Below are 12216 nucleotides of genomic sequence, written 5' to 3'. Positions count from 1 at the left end.
ATTAAATGCATGTACAGAGGTGGGGGGGGTGGGGGAGGGAAGGATGAGAGAACTCAGGTGAGTTCATGGTAGCTGAAGCGACTTAAGCGGTGGAATGGATACACTGGGGGGAAGCCAGTAGTGTGCAGAAAAGAAGCCCATTAATAAAAGATGAGGAGGGATGAAATTAATGAGAGCTCTGCAGAGACACTACAGCCCTTGTGAGGAGAGAAGCACGGGGCCCAGTTCTGGTGTTCTTGTTCAGTATTTCCTAGATACTGGGGACTGCTCATAGGACAAAGTACAATTAAAAGGCAGGGACTGTCAGCCTGTCAGGAATACTAAGCAAGGGACTAGTCTCACACACTTACATAGGTGAATAACGATGAGGAACAGTTTGTCATGCCAGCAGCTCCCAGGACTTTCAAAATGAAATATATGCCCCTGAAGTTACTGAAATAAATGAGTGTTTAGAGTCAGGACTCTCTTTAATGGCTTACTTCTTATTTTTCTTCTCCTTTTTTATGTACTCAAGTTGTATTTACAGAGTTCTTTCCTCTCTGTGGAAACTGCATTTATTGCAAAGCTAGGATGTTTTCATGCCCGTGTGTTTCCTGAAGATGGGATTTCATGTAAAACAGCAGATATCTCAAAATGTGTAGTAAAAAGCAAGGAGCTGATAGTTGCAAATTCCACAGTGCACGGTAGGGTCCTGGTCCCAGGGCAGCCAGACTAAGGAGTGGGTCACAGCCATCACAGACCTCCTTCTCCTCACGTGCTTGGATTTGCTTCCTGTGGATACGGAGGTAAATCTGACATGCAGTTGCACAGTGGCCAGGGTGTGGCCTCAGGTCTGGAAGCTGAAAAGCACTCTGATCTCCCACAGTTGCAGATATTTATTGCAGCCATAATCAGTTGATAAACACAGACATAAGCCACAAATTCTCTCTTAAGAGTAATTAGTAAAGGCACAACCTGTAAGTATATATGTCATTCTTATGCGTAGAAAGGATGTTTTTCTTTAGAATTATTTATTTAAAAATATAGATCTATTGAACTAGGGAATTAAATCAATTACGTCAATCCCTCCCCAGCACTATGAATCCCAAGAAGAAAGTGTTGACCCATCTACTGGGTCCTTACAAATGCAGTGCCAAAGGGGCACATACTTGGAGACCTCAGTTAGCAACAGGCTTTTAAATTCAGATGTTAGACTGAGAGCAGAAAAAAAGGAGTCCAAAAATGTTCTCAGCCAAAATAAACCACTTTTTTTCGTGAAACGTTTTTAGCCTCCCTGCTGTTCCCATTACTCCTTTTTTCCCCCTGACTTAAACTGCTTAATCTAATTTTTAGTAGGTCCTTCGAAACTCTATTTTCTAGAACTAGCTCTTATCTTGAACTTTTTTGCTCTCTTGTCTTTCCATACTTCATGCATAGACAAAACATTTAATAGACCGTATCAAAATGAAAGTCTCATGTTCATACGCGTATAATTACAAATTCAGATCCTGAAAAAATAGCGATTTTTCAACTGTTCACCTAAACATTAAATTCCTCAAAATACTGATGTGTTCTTTTCTTTCTTTTTGACAGCAAAATTTGGAGAGTAACCTCACCAACCTTATTAAGAGGAATACTGAACTGGAAACACTTTTGGCGAAACTCATTCAGACCTGTCAACATGTAGAAGTGAGTACTGACCTCCACCTGAAATACTTGTAAACTTAATTACATTCACATTAATCAAGTGAATCAATTAATCAATTAATTAAGTTGATTGATTGATTAATTGATTGATTAAGTTAATCAATTAATTAAGTAATTAAACAGAAGTTTAAACAACAACAACAAAAAAAACCAAGGGCAGAACTAAATTAAAATAGTGGTAAACTCATTTGGAGCTTTTTTGCTGATAAACAGTATTCTCAATACAGATGACATCTTTCACATTCCTTCTTATACCCTTTTAATGATGATATGTTTGTAAGGCCCCACCACTGCTATACTTGAGCACATCACTCACTGTCTGTAACGTGTATATCTTTTTGGGTCCTTTGTGAGGTAGAGTAATTAATATTTGCAGGTGGAAAACTAAGGCAAAAAAATAGTAACACTCAGATCCACAATGATATTTAGGTTTCTGTCAGCCACTGATTATGTTTTTTCATCCGAATTAAGAATATAAATACCTATGTGGGCTCAAAAGTCATACATGAAATATATCTATCTTCAGAAGAAGAAAGATGCCTAAAGGCCTTTGAGTTGCCTCAGTTACGTATTCCCCTTTGATTATCACAGAAAATGTTTAGCAGAGAGGGACCTGAATCCATATTTCCCCCAAATCTGGGAGGTTTTTCAGATGGTCCCATGGGGGCTGCTGCTCTACATGCAAATTAAAATAATCACAGCCTAATTCGGTTATGGGAGCTGACACAGAAAGAGATAGGAGTCCAAAATGGACTATTTTTTAACAGAACTTTTCCTTTTACTTTTTGCCACTGTATGAGACCTTTTCAGTTCCATATAGTGCATTCAGGTCAACAAAGTCAAAACCACTTTGAACAAAAAGCTTCCGTATCATAAAAAACTTGCAGAAGACAACATGAATTTATGCTTTTTGCCAGCAAATGCAAACATCCCCATGGCATCAAAACTTTATCACCAGTGCTTTCCTCATTGTCAGTCTCAGCCATGAGTCCCAGGTGACACACCAGACACAAAACAATTCTCCCCCTCCTCCACGTAAGTGTGGCTGAGAAACACTGGAAGACTAGGAAAGGCTCAACATCGTGAGGCACGTGTGCTTGTTGACAGATACACTGGATTCATTGAGATACACCAAGTTCACCATTTACAGTGCTCTCAGTTTTCATAAGTTCTAAACTCAGTTTAAGATGGTACGGGAAAGTTAATGGGGTAGGAATCAGAGGAGCTGGCAAAACATAAATACTACTGCTTTAGAGTGGAACAAGCTTTAGGCCTTAATCACAGAAAAAAGGTATTTTCAGTTGAACAGCTAATTACTAGTCAGATTACAAGGAAAACTAATTTTCCCTTTGAAGAATGGTTGAGTTTTTGTTTGCATTACAATGCTGTCTGTTGACAGGCTTCTGCATAAGACCATTTTACTTCTGACTGCACTGCAGTTCCTGCAGCAGCCTCATTTATTTAGAGAAGGGCTGTTGTGTTTTAACCCAGCAGGCAGCTAAACGCCACACAGCCGTTCACTCACTCAGGAATGGGGGAGAGAAATGGAAAAAAGTTAAATCTGTGGGTTGAGATAAAGACAGTTTAATAGGACAGAAAAGAACGGGATGATAATAATAATAATAATGATAGTAATAATCATGATAGTAATAATCATAATAGTAATAATAATAGAATATACAAAATACGCAATGCACAATGTAATTGCTCACCACCAGCCTACCACTGCCCAGCCTGTCCTCTAGCAGCAATGCTGTCCTCTGGCCAATTCACTCCAGTTTATATACTGAGAATGACGTCGTATGGTATGGAATATCCCTTTGGCCAGTTTGGGTCCGCTGTCCTGGCTGTGCCCCCTCCCAGCTCCTTGTGCACCCGGCAGAGCATGGGAAGCTGAAAAGTCTTTGACTCAGTGTAAGCACTACCCAGCAACAACTAAAACATCAGTGTGTTATCAACATTATCCTCATACTAAATCCATAACACAGCACTACACCAGCTGCTAGGAGGAAAATTAATTCTATCCCAGCCAAAAACAGGACAAGGGCCCACTGTATGTTCCCAACAGACAGGCAGCATTAAATAATAATAGTGTTGTGTAGAAAAGGTATTCCACTTTGAATATGGTTGTCTATGTATATGAAAGGAAGACAGGTTTCTTCACTGGTGTTACCTGGGGAATAGCCATGGGGAATTTGAGAGAAGGTGGTAGCCTTAACCCAGAGCTTCTGAAATGTGAATATAATCTAAGAGAAACGTAGCTGTGACATAAACTGCAGTAACATAGCCAGCTGCCAGTTCTGCAGACAGGCACTTGGTTTTTAGAGAAGGCTCTTCTTCTTCCTCATAGAGCCCCATGGACGTTCTCCATAGGACTTCTTCTTTTGTATTTTTTTCAGACTAAAATTCAGTGACCTAATTAAGCTCAAGAGCAACTTTTGCTTGTGAATAGATTCAAAGTCACTTCTTGAAAATTTGGCATCTGCTTAAGTACCTTGTTGACTGTGGCAATGACACATGCTGCAGAAAAAAAGACAGCAAAAACCCATGCCCAAAAAACAAAGCGAACAAAAAAACCCAAACACAAAACAAAAAACCCCAAGACTGTTCTTCTAAAGAGATCCTCTCACCCATTTTTCTATCTGCTCCACCCCTGTGGAGCCTCACTGACTTCAGGGGGCTTAACACAACCATGAAAGTCTATCCACAGAATCAGACTTGAGGTGTACGGTTTGAGCTCTTTTACAGGCAGCAATAATGTCGGGCAGAACAACTTTAGTATCAGCTGGAATGACTGTAGTGGGTAATGGGAGGCAGAGACAAGGCACGTTTTCTTGCGCTGTATTTAAAACTCAGAGCAAAACTCATGAAGCAGATGGGCCCAGGACAGCATAAGACCTCTTCTTCATTGGTGGCCTATGTCCAAGATGGGCTAGATCTGGAAAATTTAAAATCATTCCTCCATCTCCTCTGCAATTCTGTAATATATTACCAACTCTAAGGTTTACTATTACAAAAAATCCAACTCTTTCAACTGGTAACAGATGTGCTACTGTCCCTGGAGCCCTGTTTTAGAAAATTTCTCTATAGACATAAAGCAATAGCAGCAAAGTTGTTAATGAATTCCTACCATGTTTTATTCATCAAATTAGTCTAATTAGCATTTAAATTAGCTAAATATTAAGAAATGAGCTTCAATCAAAACCCTGGACCTAGGCCACGCTGGAAATCGGGCAAGTGGGGATGTGGAAGTAAACTCTAAAGCTATCTCTCTTTCTCAGAACTCTGTGAAAACTTCAGATATGATGTGGATATTTCCAACATTGAGAAGCTGAGGCTTAGACAGATTTTTGAAGAGTCTGTATGCTTTCATTCTTTGTGCTTCTTCATGACAGACTTTCACCCCAAGCCGGAGATCTAAATGAAGGAAAGAGTATATTGGGTGTAACATTAATGTTACAAATTTAAAATTACAAAATATTAGGAAAAAGTTTCCAATGACTGTGTTAGTGTTGCCATATGAACTCAAAGTTTGAAACCTAACAAGCAGTTAATTTTATATTAAATGTTTTCATTTTTATTTTTGATACAAAGTATTACAGATTATGCTGTAGAATATATTGTATACAGTTTGTAAGCATGCAAAAATATAGGTGGTGCACTGTAAAAACTGCTGTTACATATCTAGATTTTTCTTACATAATTTTAAATTATTTTAATAGTGTTATTTTATTGTTGATTTAGATTTCAGGGGATGTAAAACCAGTTAAAAAAAAAAAAAGAAGGGTTTCACACATAATTTGAACTTTGAAAAACAAGAAAAGAAAGAAAATTATTATTCCTTGGGTTAAAGTTACCAAGTTTTTATTGAGGTGTATATAAACTTTTAAAAAAACTTATTATAATTAACATTTATTTTTAGAAATAAACACATTTTTAAAAGCTGTTGTCCTATCAGAAACAGAAGAAAATCAGTATTACATGAAAAATGAAAAAGCAATGTCTTTTTTGGCTTTTGATATGGAGCAGAAGCTGATGTTTCTGAACAGGAACAACAAACATGCTCTGTGTCTTCCAAATAAATGAATCCTTGCCAGCCAAACCAAATGTTGTCTCAGGGCCACTGTTTCTCATCAACCAAGTGAGCTGTTAACGGCTTCCCATCAACCAACTTCGCTGCAGATTAATTATCTATCCATACATCCTTCGCATCAGGCAACTGAAACTTTATCGATAGTAAAGGCCAAATCCCAATCATTTTGTGTTTTAAAGCTAATGTTTAATCTTGTCTGAAAGAGAGTTGTTTTCACTTTTTACTCACGTGAGCAGGCAAGGACTGATCGGGGATGTTCATTATCTGGAAGCTGGATGCCTTCCAGCCACTGGGGAGGGGGGATCTGGGGCTGCCTTTCATCACAGCAACAGAGGCATAAATCTGGCCTATTTTTAGATGGAGTTTATCAATTTATGACAGGTTTTATCTTGATGGGGGGCCTGATTTTGGGACACTCAAGAAGTCCACTTCCAGTCTTGCATTCCTGAGGGTGGTTCTGGGCATATCAATGGGGAAACTTTTGCAAATAAATCAAGCCAAACTTGTATTCTTTACTGCTTTAAGTACAGCAGAGATATTATTAAGCATTTTATAATATCTGAATGACTGATTTCATGCCTGATATGGAAGTAGAGTCTGTGCTAGTACTTAGTTTATGGCAATGCTTAATATTTAAAATCCCATTTTCTCAACGGGAACCACACCCTGAAAAGTGAACATTTGAGACTGTAAGACTCCTTTCTGTCCCAAATCTTTCTGTTTCGTTAGGAGCATCCTGGCACATTGTTTTTACTCCTATTTTAGACGCAACCCTAACATGTTTTTTGTTTTACACTTATTTTTCCATCTTTCCACACTCCCTTACTCTGTAATCCCATCTGTCATTTCTTGGTTTTGCAGAAAGTCCAAAGGCGGTTAATTGGGAAAGTTTTGTTTTCCTTCCTTGGAGACGATGGCAGATCTACAACCTCACGCCTTTGGCCAGGATACTTTCTGCAGAGCAGCCCTTGCTTGGGGCAGCTCTCTGGGTTGGCCCCAGTGATTCGGCTGTGCTCCTCACTCTCTTTAGGGATGGCAGCAGGCTTGGCTGCATCAAAGGATGAACTGATTCATAGGATAAAATACAGTTTTCTCTACAAACTGATAAAATGGAATAGAAATGGCTACTAATCTGAGATATGTTTATTTTTAGTCTGAGTTCACAGCATTCACACATCTCGTAGTATCTGTAGAAAACTTTTTTAAAAGAATTAAAAACTATCCTGGAGGATTTTATCTTTAAATTCTGTGGACATTCACCCAGTGAGAGAGCCCTCTCACATGTGGCTAAATCAGCATGTGGCTTTTAAAAGTCCATAAAAACATTCCTGAATGCTGTGAAAGCAGCTACTTAGTTCTGGAGCTGTTATGGGGGAAAGATGATTGAGGGAAAAGGAAGTAATGTAAGTATTTATGCTTCAGTATAAATTAACAGCCTAGGTCAAGCCCTCCACCTCAGCTGAGGGAGAAGAGGCTCTAGCTGGATCCAGTTCCACTGGGTGAAACAAGGCTGCAGTAATTCGCTCTTATCAAATGTGCTACACAAATTGCTTGTGTAGACATCTGAAGATTTCTGCAGGAGCCTTGGACAAATCTTCCAAAAACACTGTTGTAAAATTGGGATTGACAGGCCCAGGGTATAGTGATATAGGTTAATCCCTGGGTGATAGCATTCCCGTGGCTTTACTAACCCACCTCCAGGTCTCCCTGCCTCCCACCGTGTGCTGGAGGGGCATCAGGATGGCGGTGCCCTGGGGTGACTTTGCCCACCTCCTCTACCTGCCCCCCTGCACGCTGCAGCACTGCTGCCTCCCCTGTGCCTGTCACGGGCACAGCAATGGGGGCAGCATCCCACTACGCTGACCTGTGGCTTTGCCAGCTACGAGCAGATCTGGATTTCGCCACTTGTCAGCTGAATCAGGGAAGGTTTTAATGCTGTAAGCGCTTAAGTTCTCCCCTTGGTTTTAGTGTCACAGGTTTTTTCTGGCTGACAAAGTGCTATGTCACAGCAAATTTGCTTCTTTGTCATAGTTTCCAAGGCATGTTGCTTCTATGAATGTATGAGGGTTCCGCAAGCATCTTTTAGATCATGACATAAATTGGTGCAAGGCACAAATTTGAACATAAGCCTCTTTTGCCAGTTACTTCTTTCTAAGTAATTTAAGTATTGTTTCTGGACTTTTTTCTCATCTCTTCTAGGAAATATATGATTAAACGTCTGTTATATAGTCAATACCATGAAGCTTCTCTCATCTGTTATGCAGAAACATAATCTGGACTCAGCTGGAGAAAAAATTGGAGCAATTATCTAGGGGGGAGGGGAAAGGAAATAGGTTTTGCTTGTAGACAGTTTTATAACATCTGTATCTCGGTCTTTCTGTTTGTTTGTTTTGTTTTCAATTCACCAAACGTCATAGGAAGCAAATTCTGGACACTGCTGCAAAATCATTTTTGGTTGTATAAAGACGGGAAGGCATTTTCCTCTAACTGCATAACCCTCAAACTGCTGCATCCTTTGCTTTCTGTTTGTAATGCAAATGCTCCATTTCTAGCTCATTTCTAAAGATCTGCTGCAGGCTAAATCTCAGCATAAAGTTCCCAGTCAAAATTTGTTTTTGTGTGTGTCAAAGAGTGTTTTTCATAGCCATGTTATATAATCACCGGAAAAAGAGTGGTATAGTGAAAGACCCTTTATTCACCAGCACAGATACTGAACACTCACACATATCAGATACGTTTTAAATGAGTGTAACAACAGTAGTGCGAATGTGATGAAAAGAAGGTGGCAGCACCTGGAAAATCCTGCTGTTGCCATTTTTTGCGTGCCTGATCAAAAAGAAATGAGCCAAATAGGAAAATGATAAATAAGGAAAATTCAACTCTCTGATAAGTCTTCAGCTGCAAGAGAACAACTTCAAATTTAGCGACAGAAAGTCTCAATCAGTTTTGCTATAAGATGCATGCAGCATTTCTGTTACTTGCAGGCCAGCAAAATCACAACTCGGCTGTCAGACTGATTCCCCGAGGACACTGTAACAATAAAGAGTCTTTGTCTGTGTCAATAAAAAACAGTGGGTACTCTGTTTTCACTGAGTTTCATGGTACTCACTCCTTGAGATTTGGGACTGTTTCAATCGAGGCCCAAGTAAACTGAGAAGCTCTCATTAGGAAAATTTAGGTGGAAAGCCTGTGTGTAAATCCTGGTGTCTGAACTGCAGCAAATGGCCTTTGTAGTCATACAAAGCTGACCACTAGTACTTTGGAGTTAGGAATCTACTTTGATGGGTTTTTTAGATAGTAGGGAAAGGGCAATGAGTTAAATAAGTGTTTACCGTCACTGTTGGCAGATAACTTGGAAAGAAGATCCACTGAAAGCTGCTTTTTCCTCTGCTCCAGTATCTTCTGTTTTTGCCAAGATCAGCAGCTACATTTATTTGCTATATTTCAGTGCTAGAAGTAACTGACATTTTTTGATTTGTGAAATAGACAGGAAAACATGACTTGAAGGAAATCCAGAGTTATTACTCTCAATAAGAAACTAACTAGCAAACTTCATGATGTATATATGAAAAGGAAGTTTACAGCATTAGTTTCTAAGACCGTTTCTAATGAGAGAGGGTAAAAGAGTACTTTCTCCATTAACATTGTTCAGATGAAATTTATGGCATGATCTACTTTTGATTTCTAAATACTTTAGTTCTACATTTAATTCCACTGTCATATAAGTTGATTTAATTCAGTGAAAATCTCAGGTAAGCTTTAGTCAGTATCTTAATTTTGCATAGCATTAGAGAAAAGAGAAAATTCAGAAATAAAAACTAACAAAACATGCTGCATGGCGTATGGCAATATTCATCCAAGGATGTCCTAAGTTGCATGCCCAGTAAGCCCTAGCCTAGTAGTCAAATATTATTTGCCTAAAAAATTACGTAATTGTCTTCACAAATGTATAATTGGTCCTATATAAAATATTGGTCCTATATGAAGTGTGTAACTGGTCCTCTATATGAATAGAACTGCTGCACTTTTGCATGCATTTTATGTACGGAATAGGCGCATGCTGGAATACGTTAATGCGCCTTCAACTCTTTTGTAACGTCTGGAAATTGGAGTCATAATTATGATGGAGGTCACATGGATTGTATAAACTAACAGCAGTGCTTGCCATTGCCTGTTAAGGTGGCCAGTTGCTGCTGGCTCCATCTCTCCCTCTGTCTCACATCCACACATGTGTATGTGTTCACGGTCTTGTTAGACTGATATTCCTGAAAAAATTTGGCCTTAGACTAAAAAATGGGGTTTAATTCACTGTTAATCACTGGTTATGCAGTGGGTAATACTTTGTGCCTGCTGTCAAAATGTTGTTACTTTTTGGAACCTTCTGTCTTTAAGACATTTGCCTTTATGGGAACAAAATACTCCTGAGTTTCGCCTTTTTCTGCCTAACAGAAATAGCTGAACAGTAATTAGAGCAGCAAGGAGGCCAAAGACGTTGGTCCTCTAATAAGTATGTTAAACACTAGGCTAAAGAGCCCAGATCCTGGATGAGAGTTTTAAGTACTGAGCTGTTGGCTACAAGGGCACTTGCTTCATCTTCATCAAAGTACGGGCAGTCCTTTGAACTTCAGAGATTACTTAATTGTTTTTTGTTTTTCTACCCTAAATGAAACACACCAAGTGCAATATTTTGCTCAACTTGAAACAAAGGCTTAATGTCAGCAGGGAAAACAAAATAAAAACAACAAATAAGTAAATATAGTTCAATTAAAAAAATATCTTCATTATTTAGGTTCAAAGAAAGGACTAACATAAAGGACAAAAATAATGGCTGAAAATAAATTATTCATTTGGCCCTTTTACTGCATCTTAAAAAATCACATCCCTGTTAGGGCTTAGTTTCACGAACAGCTTAATCTGATCTTAAGCCTCATTGCTGCCAGGAGCCTCCCCACCTCTGCTTCTGCCCTCCCTGTTGTGTTTCTTTACCTGCTTTCCATGTGTTTGTGCAACATCCATATTAGCCAGGTGAGCTCAGCCCAGCCATTTACACAGGTGGCTGCACCAGCTTCTGCGGATGAAAGGAAAACGGGAATACTTTTTTTCTTTTTGGCAGTATGATCCTAGAGCAGTATAACCCTGTTACCAAACTGTGGTTTGTCTCTCACTAGATGTCTTTTCTCCAGTGTGCTTTCCTCTCCTGAGAAATGTCAGCTATAGTTTCAACATGATGCTGCATTTGTGTTTTATAAAAACAATACTTGGTTCATTGAAGCAAGCCTAGTTGTGGGCTTTACAGCTGTCAGCATAAGAGTATCTGGAGTAGCTCCTTATAAGAACTTTCCAGATCATCTAAGTTTAAGGGTTTTTTTCATGTTTTTAATGGAAATCTTATAAAAACAATTTGTTTGTTTTCCATGAGACTTCTGGTTTGGTTGTGTTTTGTTTTGTGACTGGATTGTAAATGTCACTAGAGGACTGCTAGGTTTCTTGCTGGTTAGTTTCTCAGCAATATGTTTCAAAGCACAGCAGGCAAAATTTTTAAAAAAATATTTTAATAAGTAACATGATTATTTAAAACTTCTAAAAAGATTTACTTTTTGTCAAGATTGGGGCAGATAGTCTTATCAGCCTGACCTAAAGCAGTTTAGCTGTCCTGGCCTAATCGTTTCTTCATTCATAAAATTCCTAGGTAGCCAGAGTAAGTCGCTGTATTTTTGCAGTGACCTTTGTTTAACCTGCTCTGAGACTGCCTCTAAACACAGGTCTCCGGGTTAGAGATAGATGTGGAATGCAAACAAAAACAAAGCCTCTGGCACATTTGCAATGGGAGATGACCATTCCTTTCTCTTGTGCCAATTCACAATAAAGGAGTTGTAGATGATCCATTCAGATGGCAGGCTGATTAATATCACATATTTCCAAAGGCACAGTTTGTCATAATAGATAAAATCAGTTTTACACTTAGTCCTGGTTCAGCCCCAGTCGGCAACTAACCACCACGCAGCTGCTCGCTCACCCCTGTGGGATGGGGGAGAGAATCAGAAGAGCAAAAGCAAAAAAAAAAAACTTGAGGGTTGAGAAAAGAACAGTTTAATAATTAAAATAAAATAATAATGATTATTATAATAATAACAATAATTATAATAAAAAGGTAAAAGGCAAAAGGGAAAATACCAGAAACACAAACGATACAACTGCTCACCACCTGCTGACCAATGCTGCCCGTCCCCGAGCCGCGACTGCTGCCTCCCTCCCCCGGCCAGCCCCTCCCAGGTAACACAGTGGGCATGACGTTACATGATATGGAATATCCCTTTGGCCAGTTTGAATCCACTCTCTTGGCTGTACCCCCTCCCCTCCCGGCTTCTTGTGCACCCGGCAGAGCATGGGAAGCTGGAAAAGCCCTTGACTAGCACAAGCCCTACCCAGCAACAACC

At 39.3% G+C, this 12216-nt stretch overlaps 1 protein-coding gene across 4 annotated transcripts in view; it reads left to right on the top strand.

Annotated features, from left to right (window-relative positions):
- MID1 (midline 1) overlaps positions 1-12216 on the top strand; it is a 244975-nt gene that overhangs the window by 195322 nt on the left and 37437 nt on the right. For all 4 annotated transcript variants that reach the window (XM_075095413.1, XM_075095428.1, XM_075095405.1 and 1 more), the window contains exon 3: positions 1573-1668. In XM_075095413.1, coding sequence (XP_074951514.1) covers positions 1573-1668 — 96 coding nt within the window. The remainder of the gene's footprint in view (positions 1-1572; positions 1669-12216) is intronic.

Source organism: Phalacrocorax aristotelis, chromosome 1, assembly GCF_949628215.1.
Source record: "Phalacrocorax aristotelis chromosome 1, bGulAri2.1, whole genome shotgun sequence".
Taxonomy (NCBI): Eukaryota; Metazoa; Chordata; class Aves; order Suliformes; family Phalacrocoracidae; genus Phalacrocorax; species Phalacrocorax aristotelis.
Note: the sequence above shows the minus strand (reverse complement) of the source record. Positions and strands in the feature narration are given on the sequence as shown.